Source organism: Streptopelia decaocto (genome assembly GCF_964273445.1).
Source record: "Streptopelia decaocto genome assembly, chromosome: 3".
Classification (NCBI taxonomy): Eukaryota; Metazoa; Chordata; class Aves; order Columbiformes; family Columbidae; genus Streptopelia; species Streptopelia decaocto.
In genome coordinates this window covers 35,340,245-35,354,518 of record NC_138656.1, presented here as the reverse complement: position 1 = coordinate 35,354,518, position 14,274 = coordinate 35,340,245, and the positions used below count along the sequence as shown (strand labels likewise).

The 14,274-nt window shown below is 36.9% G+C and overlaps 1 protein-coding gene across 7 annotated transcripts in view; it reads left to right on the top strand.

The window, feature by feature from the left end:
* The window catches only part of BIRC6 (baculoviral IAP repeat containing 6), a 183,831-nt gene that overhangs the window by 8,886 nt on the left and 160,671 nt on the right, over positions 1 to 14,274 (top strand). For all 7 annotated transcript variants that reach the window (XM_082047541.1, XM_082047537.1, XM_082047538.1 and 4 more), the window contains exons 2-8: positions 6,800 to 6,981; positions 9,947 to 10,084; positions 10,490 to 10,683; positions 11,084 to 11,195; positions 12,483 to 12,565; positions 13,732 to 13,954; positions 14,055 to 14,215. In XM_082047541.1, coding sequence (XP_081903667.1) covers positions 6,800 to 6,981; positions 9,947 to 10,084; positions 10,490 to 10,683; positions 11,084 to 11,195; positions 12,483 to 12,565; positions 13,732 to 13,954; positions 14,055 to 14,215 — 1,093 coding nt within the window. The remainder of the gene's footprint in view (positions 1 to 6,799; positions 6,982 to 9,946; positions 10,085 to 10,489; positions 10,684 to 11,083; positions 11,196 to 12,482; positions 12,566 to 13,731; positions 13,955 to 14,054; positions 14,216 to 14,274) is intronic.

The following is a 14,274-nucleotide window of genomic DNA, read 5'->3' as shown; positions in this document are numbered from 1 at the left end:
TAGCTGTCAAACTACTGCTACAGTAATGGAAGACTGCTGTTAGATTTCCTCCTAAACCCTTTTTTCTGCATTTTAAACAAGCCCAGTTATCTCAGTATTTATTTTCCTGTTGTATGCTCCAGCCCTCTAATTATTACCCCTTTGTGGGACTTTTATATATGTGCTGGTATCTCAGATTGAGGACCAAAGCCAGACTTGGTATTCTGGATGTGGGCTCAAAATTGCTGAGTGGAGGAGACAAGGCTGTTCCCTGATGTACTGCCTGGGTGATTCCCTGCATGGTAGCAGATTGTTGCTGCAGGGATGCATTGCTGCCTCTTGTTCAGCCTGTCCATCAGGATTCCCGAGTTTTTTCTTTCCGGTTGCCATCTAGACAGTTGGTCCCCAGCTTCTGTTCATGTATGGGGTTATATTCCGTACCAGATGCAGGACTTTGCATGTCTTTGAACTCCAGGAGATTTGTGTCAAGCTATTTCTCTGGCTTTTTGAGATCCTTTTAAAAGGCAGCCCTGCCATTTAATACATCGGTTGCCCTCAGTCGCCTCCCGATTGGTGTCATCCAGTCTTGCAAAAGGTGAAGTCTGTCCCATCATTCAAGCCATTGATGAAGACAATAAACTGTACCAAGCTTTGCTGAATGCCACTCATAACTGGCTGCCAGGTAGGTGTTGAACTTGACACATGAAAGTCTAGCCAGTTTTTCACTTGCCTTGTAGCCCACCCATCTGCTTTTGAGAACTTTCTGCTTCTCCCAGCTTGATGTTTTGGAAGCTTCTTATAATATTGGGGCTTGGTGGCAGCAGGGGGAAGCTAAACCATTTCCTGCCAAACAGTCTTGGGAGTTTAAAAAGTGCCATAACTGGAGATGTTTTCTCCTGTTACAGAGACTGCAGGGTACATAGTGGGCGGACACAGGTGCTTTACCCACTTTACTGACAAAAAGAGGAACTGTTGGTAAAATTTCATCTGGCAAAGTTTCTTTGTTGTCAAATGCTGTGATAGGAATTTCTCTTGAAGAGCGGGAACTTCCTGTTGGTGAGCTGTGAGGTATTCCTTGCCTGCCTCTGCTTCTGGGTGGATGCTATGGAATCTGTCTGCAATTTCTGAGAGACATCTTTCCTAAACACTTTTAATCATAGTTTTTCACTTTGAGAAAAATTTTGAAGAAGACACTATCCTCCCTGAGGTGTTTACAAGAGAATTGCAGGGATTTAAATTTTCACAATTTACCTGAGTTTGCCAGAAGGATTGTAGAATACCTTGTGAAAGCTTTCATAATTTGTTCTTGGGATAATGGTATAAAGTTCTGTGAGCCATTGTGTTCTGTACAGCATGCAAAGCAACAGTAATGTCAGATACATGGAGATCTGAAACAACAGAAAGAGTGTGGGCACAAAGAGCTCACCAGTGTCTTCCTGCTGATTCAGTCTTGGTTTAAGTCTGTAGAGTGGAAGATGACCCTGTGCCTGCAAAGCTAGTGAGATATGAACTCCCTTGATCTTAGTCAGTTTTTGTTTATATCCTGGAACCTTTTAAGTGTTAATGTCAGCTTCTGTTCGTAGTTGCTTGATCAGACACATCTAGTTAATATTCATGTGGCAGTCTCCAATGCTTTGGCCCAGATAATACATCTTCCTACTCTAATAAGGATTATTAGAACCAGCTATAATATAATTAAACTGATTCTGAAACAATTCTGTTGTGTTTGTTGCTAAAGGAAAAGATAAACTGTGGATCATATGTCTTGATTAACTATATCTGGTTTTGGCAAATAAGGGAGTTTCAAGGTGCTTTGTTATGTTAAGCTGCTGCCTTTAGCATTTTTTCTGTTTGGAGAACAGTTTTCATTTTCTTTCCTGTTTCAGCTCTGGATGTGTCTATGCTTTATTCAGTCATTTTGGACTGCTTGTCCAGGTGATGTGTCAGATGGAGGTGTGTGTGTGTGTAGTGAAATCTAGAAGAGAAAATGTTGCTTGTGTATAGCTGGTTTAGGCCGGTCTGTATCATTCATCTAAAAAAACAACTTGAACTTGTTTTCATCCAATAAATTCCTTTCCATCTTTTCCTCAAGTCTGAGAGTGCTCTTGTTTTAGGAAAGGAGGGACCCTTGGAGTGTCTTCCTGGTGGCAGCAGAGTTCTTTGCTGAGGTGATGTTTAGAGCTAAAAAGGGGCTTGGCCTGGACTTGGAAGATAAAACTGCACTGCTGAAGTTTCCTCTGAAGATGTAGGTGAGGAGGAGAAGAGGAGGAACAAGAGAGAATCTGTACCTGATAAGTTCAGCAACGATGGGCAGTCATGGCCTGGTTTGGCCATGTCATAGCCATCTTGTGTTCCCAAATGTTCATAACCACCATGTCTTTGTTTCCTTTGGGAGCCACTGATGTAAAACAATTTAGAGACAACTTTGCAATTTTTAAACCAGAACTTGCAGTCGTTGCTTTTTGTCCTCTTATGTGTGAAAATGTTACCCTTTGCAACTCATCCATAGTTGTGATTTTATGTAGTATTAGTTCAAAGTAGTTTCCTGCAAGTACAGCAAGTTACGACAGCAAGTTAAAATTTAAGATAGGTGTTTATTTGTAGTGTGAATTTCCTCAAACTGCAAGTGTTCAGATATACTTGCCTTGGCAAACTTGTGTTACTTAGGTAGCATATAATGAGATATTATGCTTCCTAGCTGCATTTTTTAGTTGTTTTTATGATTATGTGAAACTGTAGCAATAGGAAAGGTACTTACCTTACAACAAATGAGGACAACTGGTACATATGTTTTTTTAATCCCAGGTACATGTGAAAAATGTGTGAGAAGTAGCTGAGCAATGTCCTGGCAAGAAGCATTTTTGTCTTAATGGCAAGGATAGTTTTTCTGTCTGCTAGCCTGACTTCTGGAAGGAGAATTTCACACAGCATATTACCATGAGTGCTAATATCTCCTAAACTTCAAGCTTTGCACCCACACTTCACAATAGAAAGGGGAAAATTAAGAATTTATTTTTAATTTTAACAGTGAATTTTAAGGATTTCTACAGTTGTACCCTTCCCTTTTCTTGAGTTTTGGGATTCTCTTGCCTTTAAATATCTTGCTGTTCAAATCTAATGATACAAAGTTAATAGAATAGATAGAGCTTTTAATCTCCTGAAACTTCTTCCATTTATCTTCTCAGGGTTTGAAATGGGTGCTGAGATACTGTTTGGATATTCGCATTTAAATTGAAAGTGTAAAAACTTGTATCAGTGCACATAATGTGTGCATTTTGCTGGGCTGATGGGATTTCTGTTTCTCAAAAAAATCTTACCTTAATTCTTAATCTAAAGACCTAGTTGCATGCACAGGTCAAAGTTGTGGTTGTTCCTTTAGGTATTTGCTTGGTCTTGGATCTTAGCGTTATGGAATTAGTGCTATGATACGCGTGTGTACCACTCCCACTTTATAGCTGAAGATAAAAGTATTAACTCACCGTGATCTAGAAACTATTTGGGGGTTTTTTGTGTGCTGTGCATTGAGAGCTTCCTGTCAAGAGAATTGCTGACTTTATGATATGTTTTAGTACCATTACTGGCTAGCAGTTTTCAAGGCAAATTAACTTTTTTTCAGTATTTGAAAAGATCAAAGGTGTTACTATCAACATTAACCTACATTGCTTTATGATGGTGGCCACATATGTTCAGGTGACAGCCACTTTCTCTTCAGCTCTAAAGCTTTTAGGCTAAAGCTATCTATAGCAGAGAAATGGAGACAAGCTTTTTAATTTGTCTACTTCTTGAAATGCGAGGCTAATTCTCTAATTAGTTTGTTTCATCTTAATGACTGCAGAAAAGGGGGCCCAATAGATGCTGCTTAGACTGTTATATACTCTCCAGATAAGCTTTTTTTTGTAATATTTTTTGTAGGTCAAATTTTGATCACAGGAAACTGCTAATCTCTGTTCTGTATTCTTTGAAACAAAGAAGGAAGGAGGATGTTCAAATTCTCAAATTCTTAATTTCTGCAATCTGATGTTTATTTGCTTTTGGTTTAAGTTTTAAGTAAGGTTGCTTGTTCTAAGGTTGCTATAGGTGACATGCCATATTGGAGTATGCTATTGGGCTTGCACTTCTAGCATGCTGGCAGCCTGTCAGGTTTTCTTATATGAACTTACAAAAGGCTTAATGACTTCCTTGCGAGATGTTTTGGTTTTAATCCTAGACAGATACACTGGAGATATTGGGAGAAGTTAGGATCCACTTGCGCCAAGACTGAAAAGCAAAATTGTTAAAAACTTTGATTGTTTCTCCTTCCAGCAGCCAAAATAAGTTACAACTGAAGGAACTAGGGCTAAAATGGGGATAAAAATTGGATTTTAATGATCTGGCTTAAGTAATTTAGTGAGTTTATGTGAAACTTTTGAACTGTGACTTATGAAGTTGTAGATCTCTACTTATTGCTAGTAAACTTAGCCAAGCTGGATAGCCAGGACATAATGTTCTAATGCCACGAGTAGATTTTTCAAAGGATATCAGTCTGAGTAATTTTGCACATTGTAAAACCTTGATCCTGAGTTAGAAAGGACCCTCTGACAGTGCTTTGAGGATGATTAAACTCTTTAGGCATTTCTTCTACAGTGGTGACTTTTTCTATAGTGGTGACTTCTAAATTCTTCAGTTTCCCGGTTCTCAACCTACTGTTTTAATCATATGGCCAGCCATATGTGAACTATAATATCATTTGTTACTAGCGGTAGAACCATCTTGAAATGTGTTTTCTGAACTTCAAAATTAAACTCGTGAGTTTGCAAAATAGCTTGTGAACAGTTCAGAGGCTATTCAAAGTGTAAACCAGTCAGCTGTGTTTCCCAGGGTGTTGGAATGACACTAAATGTCGATTCAGTCATTGCCTTGAAGCTCCATCACGCTTTGAATAAAATACAGCTGGCAACTGTAAATAACTTTGTAGAGATAGTTTGGCCAAAGTCTTTCTGTTAATGTAACCAACCAAAGTATTAACCAGCACAGTGAGAATCACAGCTGCTAGGCAATGTATTTTGTGCTGTAGTTATAACTTTTTGTTTTCTTTCTTAATGGCCCAGAATTATTATGTTAATTAGGTTTGTTATCTACCTCATTAGGAATCTTCATTGGTGCCTAAAACTTGTGACTACTTACACAGAGGATATTAGTTAGCCATTTTGTGGTTTAGACATGAAATTTCCCTAACTTCACTACAGAAATGATAAAATAAGGGTGATTGGCACTGCAAGAAAAGGTGAGCTGCTTCTCCCATTTTCTCTGGGAAGGAGAAGAAGGTATCCTGAGGTGATCCATCACTCGAATCACACTGAATAGACTGCAATCACCATATGAATCTACTGAGGTTTCTAATTTAGGGCATCAGATACCTTTCAGTTTATTTGCGTAATAGATACTGTACATCGTTGAAACTAATGAAGATGTTAAAACTTGTGTTTGAATTTTTGTTGAACAGTTATTTTTCTGTAGAGTGACTTACCCCCTTGCGGGCAGCTGTGTTGTCTTTAGAAAGTCTTGTGTGAGGAATTCCAATGTATTGGCAAAAATACAGTTTGAAACTAGTTGATTTGCCATTCAGAGGACCTTTTTTTGTTGAGCTAGGACTAACAACTTCACAACTATCAAGTGATTCCAGGCTTCTTGAAGTGTTTCAGCAATGATTGCAATTGCAGTATACTTCATGCAGGCAAAGGCGTATGTCCTATATTTTGAGAGTATATGAGTCATTGTTTCCAACGTTTTGGTGAGAAGGGCAGCTGACAACTATTCTTGACCTGAGCTTTCAAGAGAGGATACAACAAATGCAGTGTGCTCAGGCTGATGTGCCCTATATTTGGAGAAGTTTTAATATGTATTTAAGTGTATAAAAGTGTGAAGACAACAGAATTATGTAGCTGTCTTTATCTGAATGCTTTATCTGTATGCTAAATGGTGATTTTTAATTATTTGTAATAAAACCAGTACCCAGTGTCTGAGGAAAGAGCAGAACAGGGATGGGACTTGATTAATATAAAATGTAATGAAACTCCTGTTCCTGTACACCAAGTAGAGCTCTGTGTTGATGATCCAGTGATTTCAGCTTTGTCCTTTGCATGGTGTGTCTATACACTTATACATACAGTCTGCTTCTGTAGCAGCAGCTTACACTTCCTGTGAATTAAAGCAATTTGCCTTCTACACAGATAGCATATTACATGGATTTAGTTTTACAATCCATCCAGCCTTAGACATGTCATACACGTAATAATTCCGCGTAACATTAAACATTTTTGGGGATAATATCCATTGCCACAGCCTTTCCTTGTTTATGTGCTGACAGCCGTCTTGCACCCCCAACAAGCTTCTCGAACCTGTTACTGACATCACGTGTGCAGCACTGCGCAGAAATAAGTTACCTTGGTTTCTCAAGGAATGCCTGTAGCGTTGACACACATTATATGCTGTACTTAGTTTTCAGAAGTTTCAGTATGTTTTGATTGATGAAATGGTGTTTATCACATTAGTCTTGAAAACACTTTTTTAGGCCCCCTCATAGGTGCAGGAATTGAATGATGGCTTCCATGATGGGAATAAAATGGTTGTAGTTGTCGATGGGTTGTATAGATTTTGTTTGTCTGTTAATATAGGGAATATAAAAGTTTGAAAGCTGTTGTGGCTAAAACACTACTTTTTTATTATCTCAAGAAGTAAAGATTTTGCTTAAGTGTTACATTACTTTCCAGAACAGATATTAAAGGTCTTTTATAAAAGCTGTTTTCTAATCGGATTTTGCTTTTTGTCTTTCCCTTCATAGCTAAACCAGGTGGACGGGTGAAATGTCAGTATATCTCTGCTGTGGATAAAGTGATCTTTGTGGATGATTATGCAGTAGGATGTAGGAAGGATCTCAATGGTATCTTACTGTTAGACACAGCTCTGCAAACGCCTGTTTCAAAACAAGATGATGTGGTTCAGCTTGAATTGCCAGTTACAGAGGTAAGATGTGGAAAGGGGAAAAAAAGAAGTATATAAATAACTCTGTCAGAAATATTGAAACCAGACGTTTGACCCTGAGTTTCTCCTGTGCTATTAACAGCATGTAATGGAAAATTTTCATAGTTATTAGCTGTCATAGGGCAATAGCCTTTTGCAGTTACCTGTATCTCAAACAAATAAGAGATTGCCTCATCAAGAGCATGTTATTTCAGATGGAAGAACTTTTTTAGTGACCAGAAATAAGGACTCATTTCCAGAGCTTTGTCAGTGGTTATGTATGGAATTTATATGCACTTCTAGAAGTCTATCTTGGCTGCTATACATCCTTGATTTTTTTTGTTTTGGTGTTTTTTTGTGGGTTTTTTTTTTTGTTTGGTTTGGTTTTAGGCTTTCAGGGAAAAAAAGTCAATTAAAATCAGCTAATATGGTGTCGCTACATGTGACGAATTAGTGTTGGAATCTAACTTTTCTACCTAGGTCAGTGTTCCTGATGAAAGGCTTTTTTTCCCTGCAAACCTGGCTTCCCTTTTTAACGCAGTTCCTCCTGGCATGAGATGATATAACCAAGCATTTAGTATAACTTTGGGGGAATCTAGTGTATACATTTTTCCTCAGAGTGTAATGCTTAGGATTTTGTTGTAGTGGTTTACCTTCAGCTAGCATAGCGTTTGTTAGGTGAGGTAGGGCATGCATTCTTATTTTCAAATGTAGCCTGATACAAGATAGCTAACGAATGTTTCTATTCTAAAGCATTTGGTGATGAGGAAAGTAGCTTTCACCTTTGTAATACTCATGAAGTAATAGACCTGGGAAGTAAATCTGTACAACAGTTTCAATTACAAGTGAAATGAATTCGTTGTTTGGGTAAAGCATAGAGCATCTGCCAATGGTAATATTTAGAGTAGTGCTTACAGTTTAAAAAACAAAACTGGACTATTCCATCCAGATTCTGAATCTTTAAAGCACTCTGAGGAAAGAACACTTCCCACTCATCTCTCTGTGAAATAAATTTATATTGAGTGATGCACCAACAACATGAACTTATCCTGAATGTTGATTTAAAATATTTAAGTGCTATTGGAGTATTGAATTATAGGTGCTTACAAAGAACGAAGAATGTGTGTTATATGTGAGGTTTTTAACATCTCGAGTAGGAGTAACAGCAATAAAATGTTGCTTCATAGAGGTCTCCAATAAGAACTTTCCAGATTTTTCAAGCTTGCTGCCCCTGGCATCATTTTTACACCCTTCGTGGGTGTAGTTACAAAATCTCGGTATGTGTGGCTGAGTGTGAAGAGACCAATAGGTCAGCATTTCCCTTCATAAGTTTTGCTGTCACTGATTTGCAGTCTCACATAGCTCAATACAACCTGCAAGTTTGTGTCAGTTTTAACTAAAGGTTCTTTTGTTCTAAAGAGTTTACAGACCTTTATTTCAAGGCTAAAATAGGGCATTTCTCTGTAAAGGTCCTTCCTGTAGAAAAAAAATGGAAAATGTTATAGTTCAGTAGGAACAGATTTGGGGAGTTCGTGGTCAAATCAGTGAGGTGGGAGGAAAAACATTAGCAGTCTTCAGTTCTTTGAATTTTAAAGCGGACGTACTTAGACCTCAGAAAATTTTAGTAAATAGTAGGCAAATACCATACAAATGCATCAGCCCACCTCTTTCATTATAGGAAGGTCAAAAACCTTTATCCAAGCAAGAACCGTTATTTTTTTATTAGTCTCTAGAACTTTTCTGCAAGTTTTTGCACCTAATTTGTCTTTTAATGTGATAGATCTGCTGGTAATGCAGTGCATCTTTATGCATTTCGAATCAGCAGAATTGACAAGTTATGATGCATACTCTATGCTGGTTTTACTTCCACTATAAATTCATGAACTTCCGCAATCTATCTGTTGTGTTCTTCTGTCATCCGCAACAGACTTGGGAAAAATGAGATATCACAAGAATTGTAATTGTCTTTTTATTGAATTCTGAGAAACAGATTCAGCCTTAGCTAGAGGACTGATTTGCCTTCTTTCCATCTGTCTTTCCATGACCTCCCCAAGGACATAACTGAGTGGTTGTTTGACCCATTCCATTTGGAGCAATTTGCAGCTTTTTAAAGGCCTGGCTGGCTGTTGCCCTTGTGAAATATTTCCTTGTGCTTGTAACTTGAAAGATTTCATGAAACGTTTTACAGATGTTAGCCCACCTAACAACTGATACAGAATACGCTGTGCTTTGCTCATAAAGTGTTCCTTTAACTCTTACCTTTTGACATGTAGTTGACAAACAGAGGGACAAGCTAGAAATACATGCAACTTGGAAAAAAAAAGAGACTTTAAATTGATGTTTATAGTGTTCTTTTCTAGATGCATTATTTGTGAATTTTAAGAATTTCTAGGTTCTAAACTAGCCTGTTTTTTTCTGCCTCATTTTTCAGCTTCATTATACTAGCATTTTAAGTAATTTATCTCTAAATTTGTTACAACTTTTTTCATCTGTGTTTTTTTGTTTTGTTTTTGGTTTGGTTTGGTTTGGTTTTTTTAAGGTACAAAGCTACTCAGAAAAATGTCAAGACTTTGTTCTTGTTCGTACTTTTTGTCCCTAAAGCTGAATGAATCCTTTTGAAGGGAAAACATTGAGCAACAAATGTCTCCTTTTTGCTTGGCTTTACTATATGTTCTGTTTTATTTGATTATATGACTGACTTGTTTAACATTGGTATTATAATATTACCCTTGAGGGAACTTCTAGTAATTACTGGCACTATTGCTGAAGTTTATACATTGATTGGCCTACAAAGTAAAATTTGGAAATGCTTACTCAACTCTGGGTCTTTTACAGGAATTATGCTGATATAAGGTATAATGAAGCAGGACATGACAACTTACATTTCCCAGAGTAACAAAACAGATGTAATTCTTGTCTGTAGTTATTAAGTGTTCATGCTAACTTTTCTTGCACATCTGCATTTTAGGCTCAGCAGCTGTTATCTGCTTGCATAGAAAAAGTAGATGTTTCTAGCACAGAGGGATATGACTTATTCATCACACAACTGAAGGATGGTTTAAAAAATACCTCACATGAAACAGCAGCAAATCATAAAGTTGCGAAGGTAAGAATTTGTCTCTGTACTAACATGGATTTCCAAGTCTAATTTGCTTGGCTACCATTATTGAAGTATAAAAAATGCTTGACTTAGTGTGGTAGATTTTGTTTAAAGAATGTATTATGTGTTCCTTAGTTCCTCTGTGTGAAGTTTCACTTGTTAAGAGAACAAACAAGGTCAGTTTCTTGCTGATGAAACCCAACTAATAAACTGAACTGAGCTTAAAATCTGAAGTTACTGACTTTCCTTGCATTGTGTTCAGGTTGCTTTTGTGTGTCCTTATTATTTCTTGAAATCACGAGAGGGTGCAAGATATGTGTTTGGTTTTGCTGTTGACGCTTTTGAGATCTATTTGTTGTTTAGATGTTAAAATTTTAAAATATAAACTAGGCACTTTTTTTCTTAATTTAGTGGGCAACAGTTATGTTCCACCTTCCTCATCATGTTTTGAAGTCTGTCGCCAGTGCCATTGTAAATGAACTCAAGAAGATAAATCAAAATATTGCTGCCTTACCTGTAGCATCCTCTGTGATGGATAGGTTGTCTTACCTCTTACCCAGCGCACGACCAGAACTTGGTGTGGGACCTGGTCGATCTGTGGACAGGTATATTAAGACAAAATACTTGATGAATTTGACTTCTTAGTTATATCAGAATAAGCTCTTAGATGATTTTCATTTATTTGCCAGAGTTAGTCCTATTCTCTATTTTCTTGCTGTTTCACATACCGCTAATGAACTGTTTAATGCATGATATTATGTACATGTTGCTAAACTTAGAGAAACCTTTAGAGGTGCCACAAGACTGTTTTGTTTGGATTATGCCAGGCAATTTGGTCTTTTGCTGAGGTTGTACTTAAGGCACCCAAGTGAGAGAAATTTGTAAATTTTCTGTAATTGTTAATGATAACCAGCTGTAATATTGCTAACTGTTACTAAAGCATTGGAAATATCTCATAAATAGTTTACTTCTTTAATTCTAATGTAGAATTTTTCACCTTTCTAGGTCTTTGATGTATAGTGAAGCTAACAGACGGGAGACATTCACTTCATGGCCTCATGTGGGTTATAGGTGGGCACAGCCAGATCCTATGGCTCAAGCTGGGTTCTATCACCAGGTAAAAGGTTTAGTTGTTCTTGGTATTTGTTCCCTAGGCAAAGGTTTGGGGAGCAGGGGAAAAAGTAACTTTTTTTTTTTTTTTCTTTAATAGACTCCTTCGATTATGCAAAAACCATAATGAAAAAGTTTTGTCATTCAGCTCTTTCCTCTTTTAAGTTTCGTATTTTTCATGCCTTGAGTTTTCTTCTTTTTTTATACAGATCACAGAAAATACTGTTCTGAACTTCAGCATAGAAAATACTTTGAAGTATCAAATTGTCCTGAGTTAAACAACAGTTGTAAACATGAAGTTGTTTGTTACAGAGTCTCTCTTTCTCCTTGTTAGATTGCTGAATAAATATCCTTACTTTTTATATTGGAAGTAAAGAAAAAAAAAAAGGCAATAAGCTTGACATTGGAGTTTTCTAATCATACTTTCCTAGTGGTACTTAAACTGTATTGTAACAAACAATGGTCCTAGATCACATTACTCAATTATTGATCTCAGTTAATAAATACAACCTCACCATTTTATTCCACTAGTTTTGCTTATTACCATTTTTCATTTTTTGAAATTATTTCTACTGTACTCAAAGTATTTATGTTATGGAATTACATAACGATGGCTAGGCAGTGCATATCACTGGCTTCAATATTGTCTATCTCATTATATGAACTGCAAAGCGTGATAGATGCAAGTAGATAAAGTTTATAGAAGATTTCTTAAACTTACTCAGGAGAAGAAATGCAGGGAATTAATATGTTAGGATTGCATCTGCACGTTCCCAGCTATGTCTCAGTGACTTGAAATGTGGTCATGCACATGCTAAATTGTAGGATAATGGACATTTACTTTCTTTTTCCTCTGTCAATTCAGTTAGTAACAAATGTTCTTTGCAGAGGAGGGATATAATATAGAATGCTTTATATTCTAGCAGATTGAAGGCATAATAGGAAATATTTGTTTAATTTGTTCTTCCAAGCATGTAGATGTACAGTTATTCTTCTGAGGTGCCAAACTTTTTGAACCTTAGCAGTGATGCTGAGTTCTATTCTATGTCTGTGTGGTTTTTATCCAGTGGCTTGCACAGGTGTTGGTTTTAAATCTCTTCTATAGTAATGTGATGTATCTTTTTTTTTTTCATGTGGAATACTGCCACTTTTTTGTATGTATTTTTGGCCTTTTATATGTTTGATGTGGTGCTTTATTATGCCACTAAAAGAAGGAGAGGACTTCATCACCTAGTTAAAGTGTTTCATACTGCATAGCTATATAAATGTGAAATGTTTCTTCTTATTTTTATAGCCTGCTTCATCAGGAGATGACAGAGCCATGTGCTTTACCTGTAGTGTGTGTTTGGTGTGCTGGGAGCCTACAGATGAACCTTGGTAAGTTTAGTGATCTTTGTAATAGATTCATTTTTGTGCTGAAGAAGTTAGAAATCTTTGAAGGACAAAGATCAACACTATTTCAGTGGGATTTCTGGTGAGTTTAGGGAGTGTAACTGACAAGGATGAATTTCCACCAATGATTACATGGAACAAATCACAAAATCATTCCCTGTACTCTGTCAAATTTCTGTATAATACTAAACCTCCAAAATTGTACTTGGTTGTATTTCTTAATTCTGGTTTCAAATTGTTCCATGGCAAAGATGGCAGCAAACGTTTCTTTGCAGGGCTCTAAACTCCATCTTCTGTGTGATTGTGAATAAAACACGTGTGGGGTTTTTTTTAATTCGTAAACTTCAGTCGCCATGCAGTGCATATTTGCCTTTTATGTGAAGCTGCGAGATGCATTTCTAGTTTTCTGAATCAGCTAAAATTGCACATAGTGGCAGAAATGTGGGACCTTATCTTGATTTTAAAAGGGATCTTAACATTTTTTGTCTAGATTATTTGGTAATTTTAAATCATTATTTGAACACATCAAATTCCTGACTTGCTGGACACTTTCCTTTGTAGTATTATCTTTGTAGTCCTTGTCTCCTGCTTTCCCTTGATAGTTTCCAGATATTTTGTGATAGTGTAATTGCCCTTTGCCATGTCTCTTCCTTAGGTGTATGTTCAGAATAGAAGGTTTTTTTCATACTTCTTGGTCAATGTGTCATTCAGGATTGTTTTCAATTTTGATTTTTTTGTAAGTGTGGATGTGGAACTAAAGACAGGACTTCATCTTAAGTTTATTTATCATAATATAACTTTCAAATTCTAAAGTACATTCTGTAGAACTTAGTCTGCACTTTTCTTCATGAGGACATGATGGCCTACTGCCTATAGAACAATTTTCTTTTAAATAGACTAATGATATTATGAGCACTGTGTGTAGATTGTTTCATTTGAATATGAATATCTGTTAAGTGGTCAAAGGCTTTAATACAGTCTACTGTTGAGCAAGGGCAGGGGAAGCTGCAGAACTCTCTTGTATGGTTGACTACAATAGAGCTCAAAGAGTTCAGCTTCACCTTCACTTCAAGGGCTGAGTTTTTGTATAATGTGTATATTTTTCACGGTGAGAAGTCAATATTTGCCATGTTTGTTTTTAATATGAAAAGGTCTGAACATGAGAGACATTCCCCAAACTGCCCATTTGTCAAGGGTGAGCACACTCAGAATGTACCTCTCTCAGTCACACTGGCAACGAGTCCAGCACAGTTTCCCTGCACAGATGGCACTGACAGAATAGCCTGCTTTGGATCGGGAAGTTGCCCTCATTTTCTAGCTGCTGCAACAAAACGAGGAAAGATCTGCATATGGGATGTTTCCAAACTTATGAAGGTATATGATATAAACAACCAGTTTCTATCAATTTATTACTGATTAAGCATATCTCAATGTAAATTAAAGACTGCTTCTTTTTTTTGTTGTTATTTTTCAGGTCCACTTAAAATTTGAGATCAATGCGTATGATCCGGCTATTGTGCAGCAACTTATGTTGTCAGGAGAACAGAGCTCAGGGGTTGACTCAAGGAGACCAACACTAGCATGGCTAGAAGATTCATCTAGCTGCTCAGATATACCCAAATTAGAAGGAGACAGGTATGCCAGTCTACAAAATTAGAAATATGAAATGCTGCTGTGTAAGCGGTAGAAGCCAT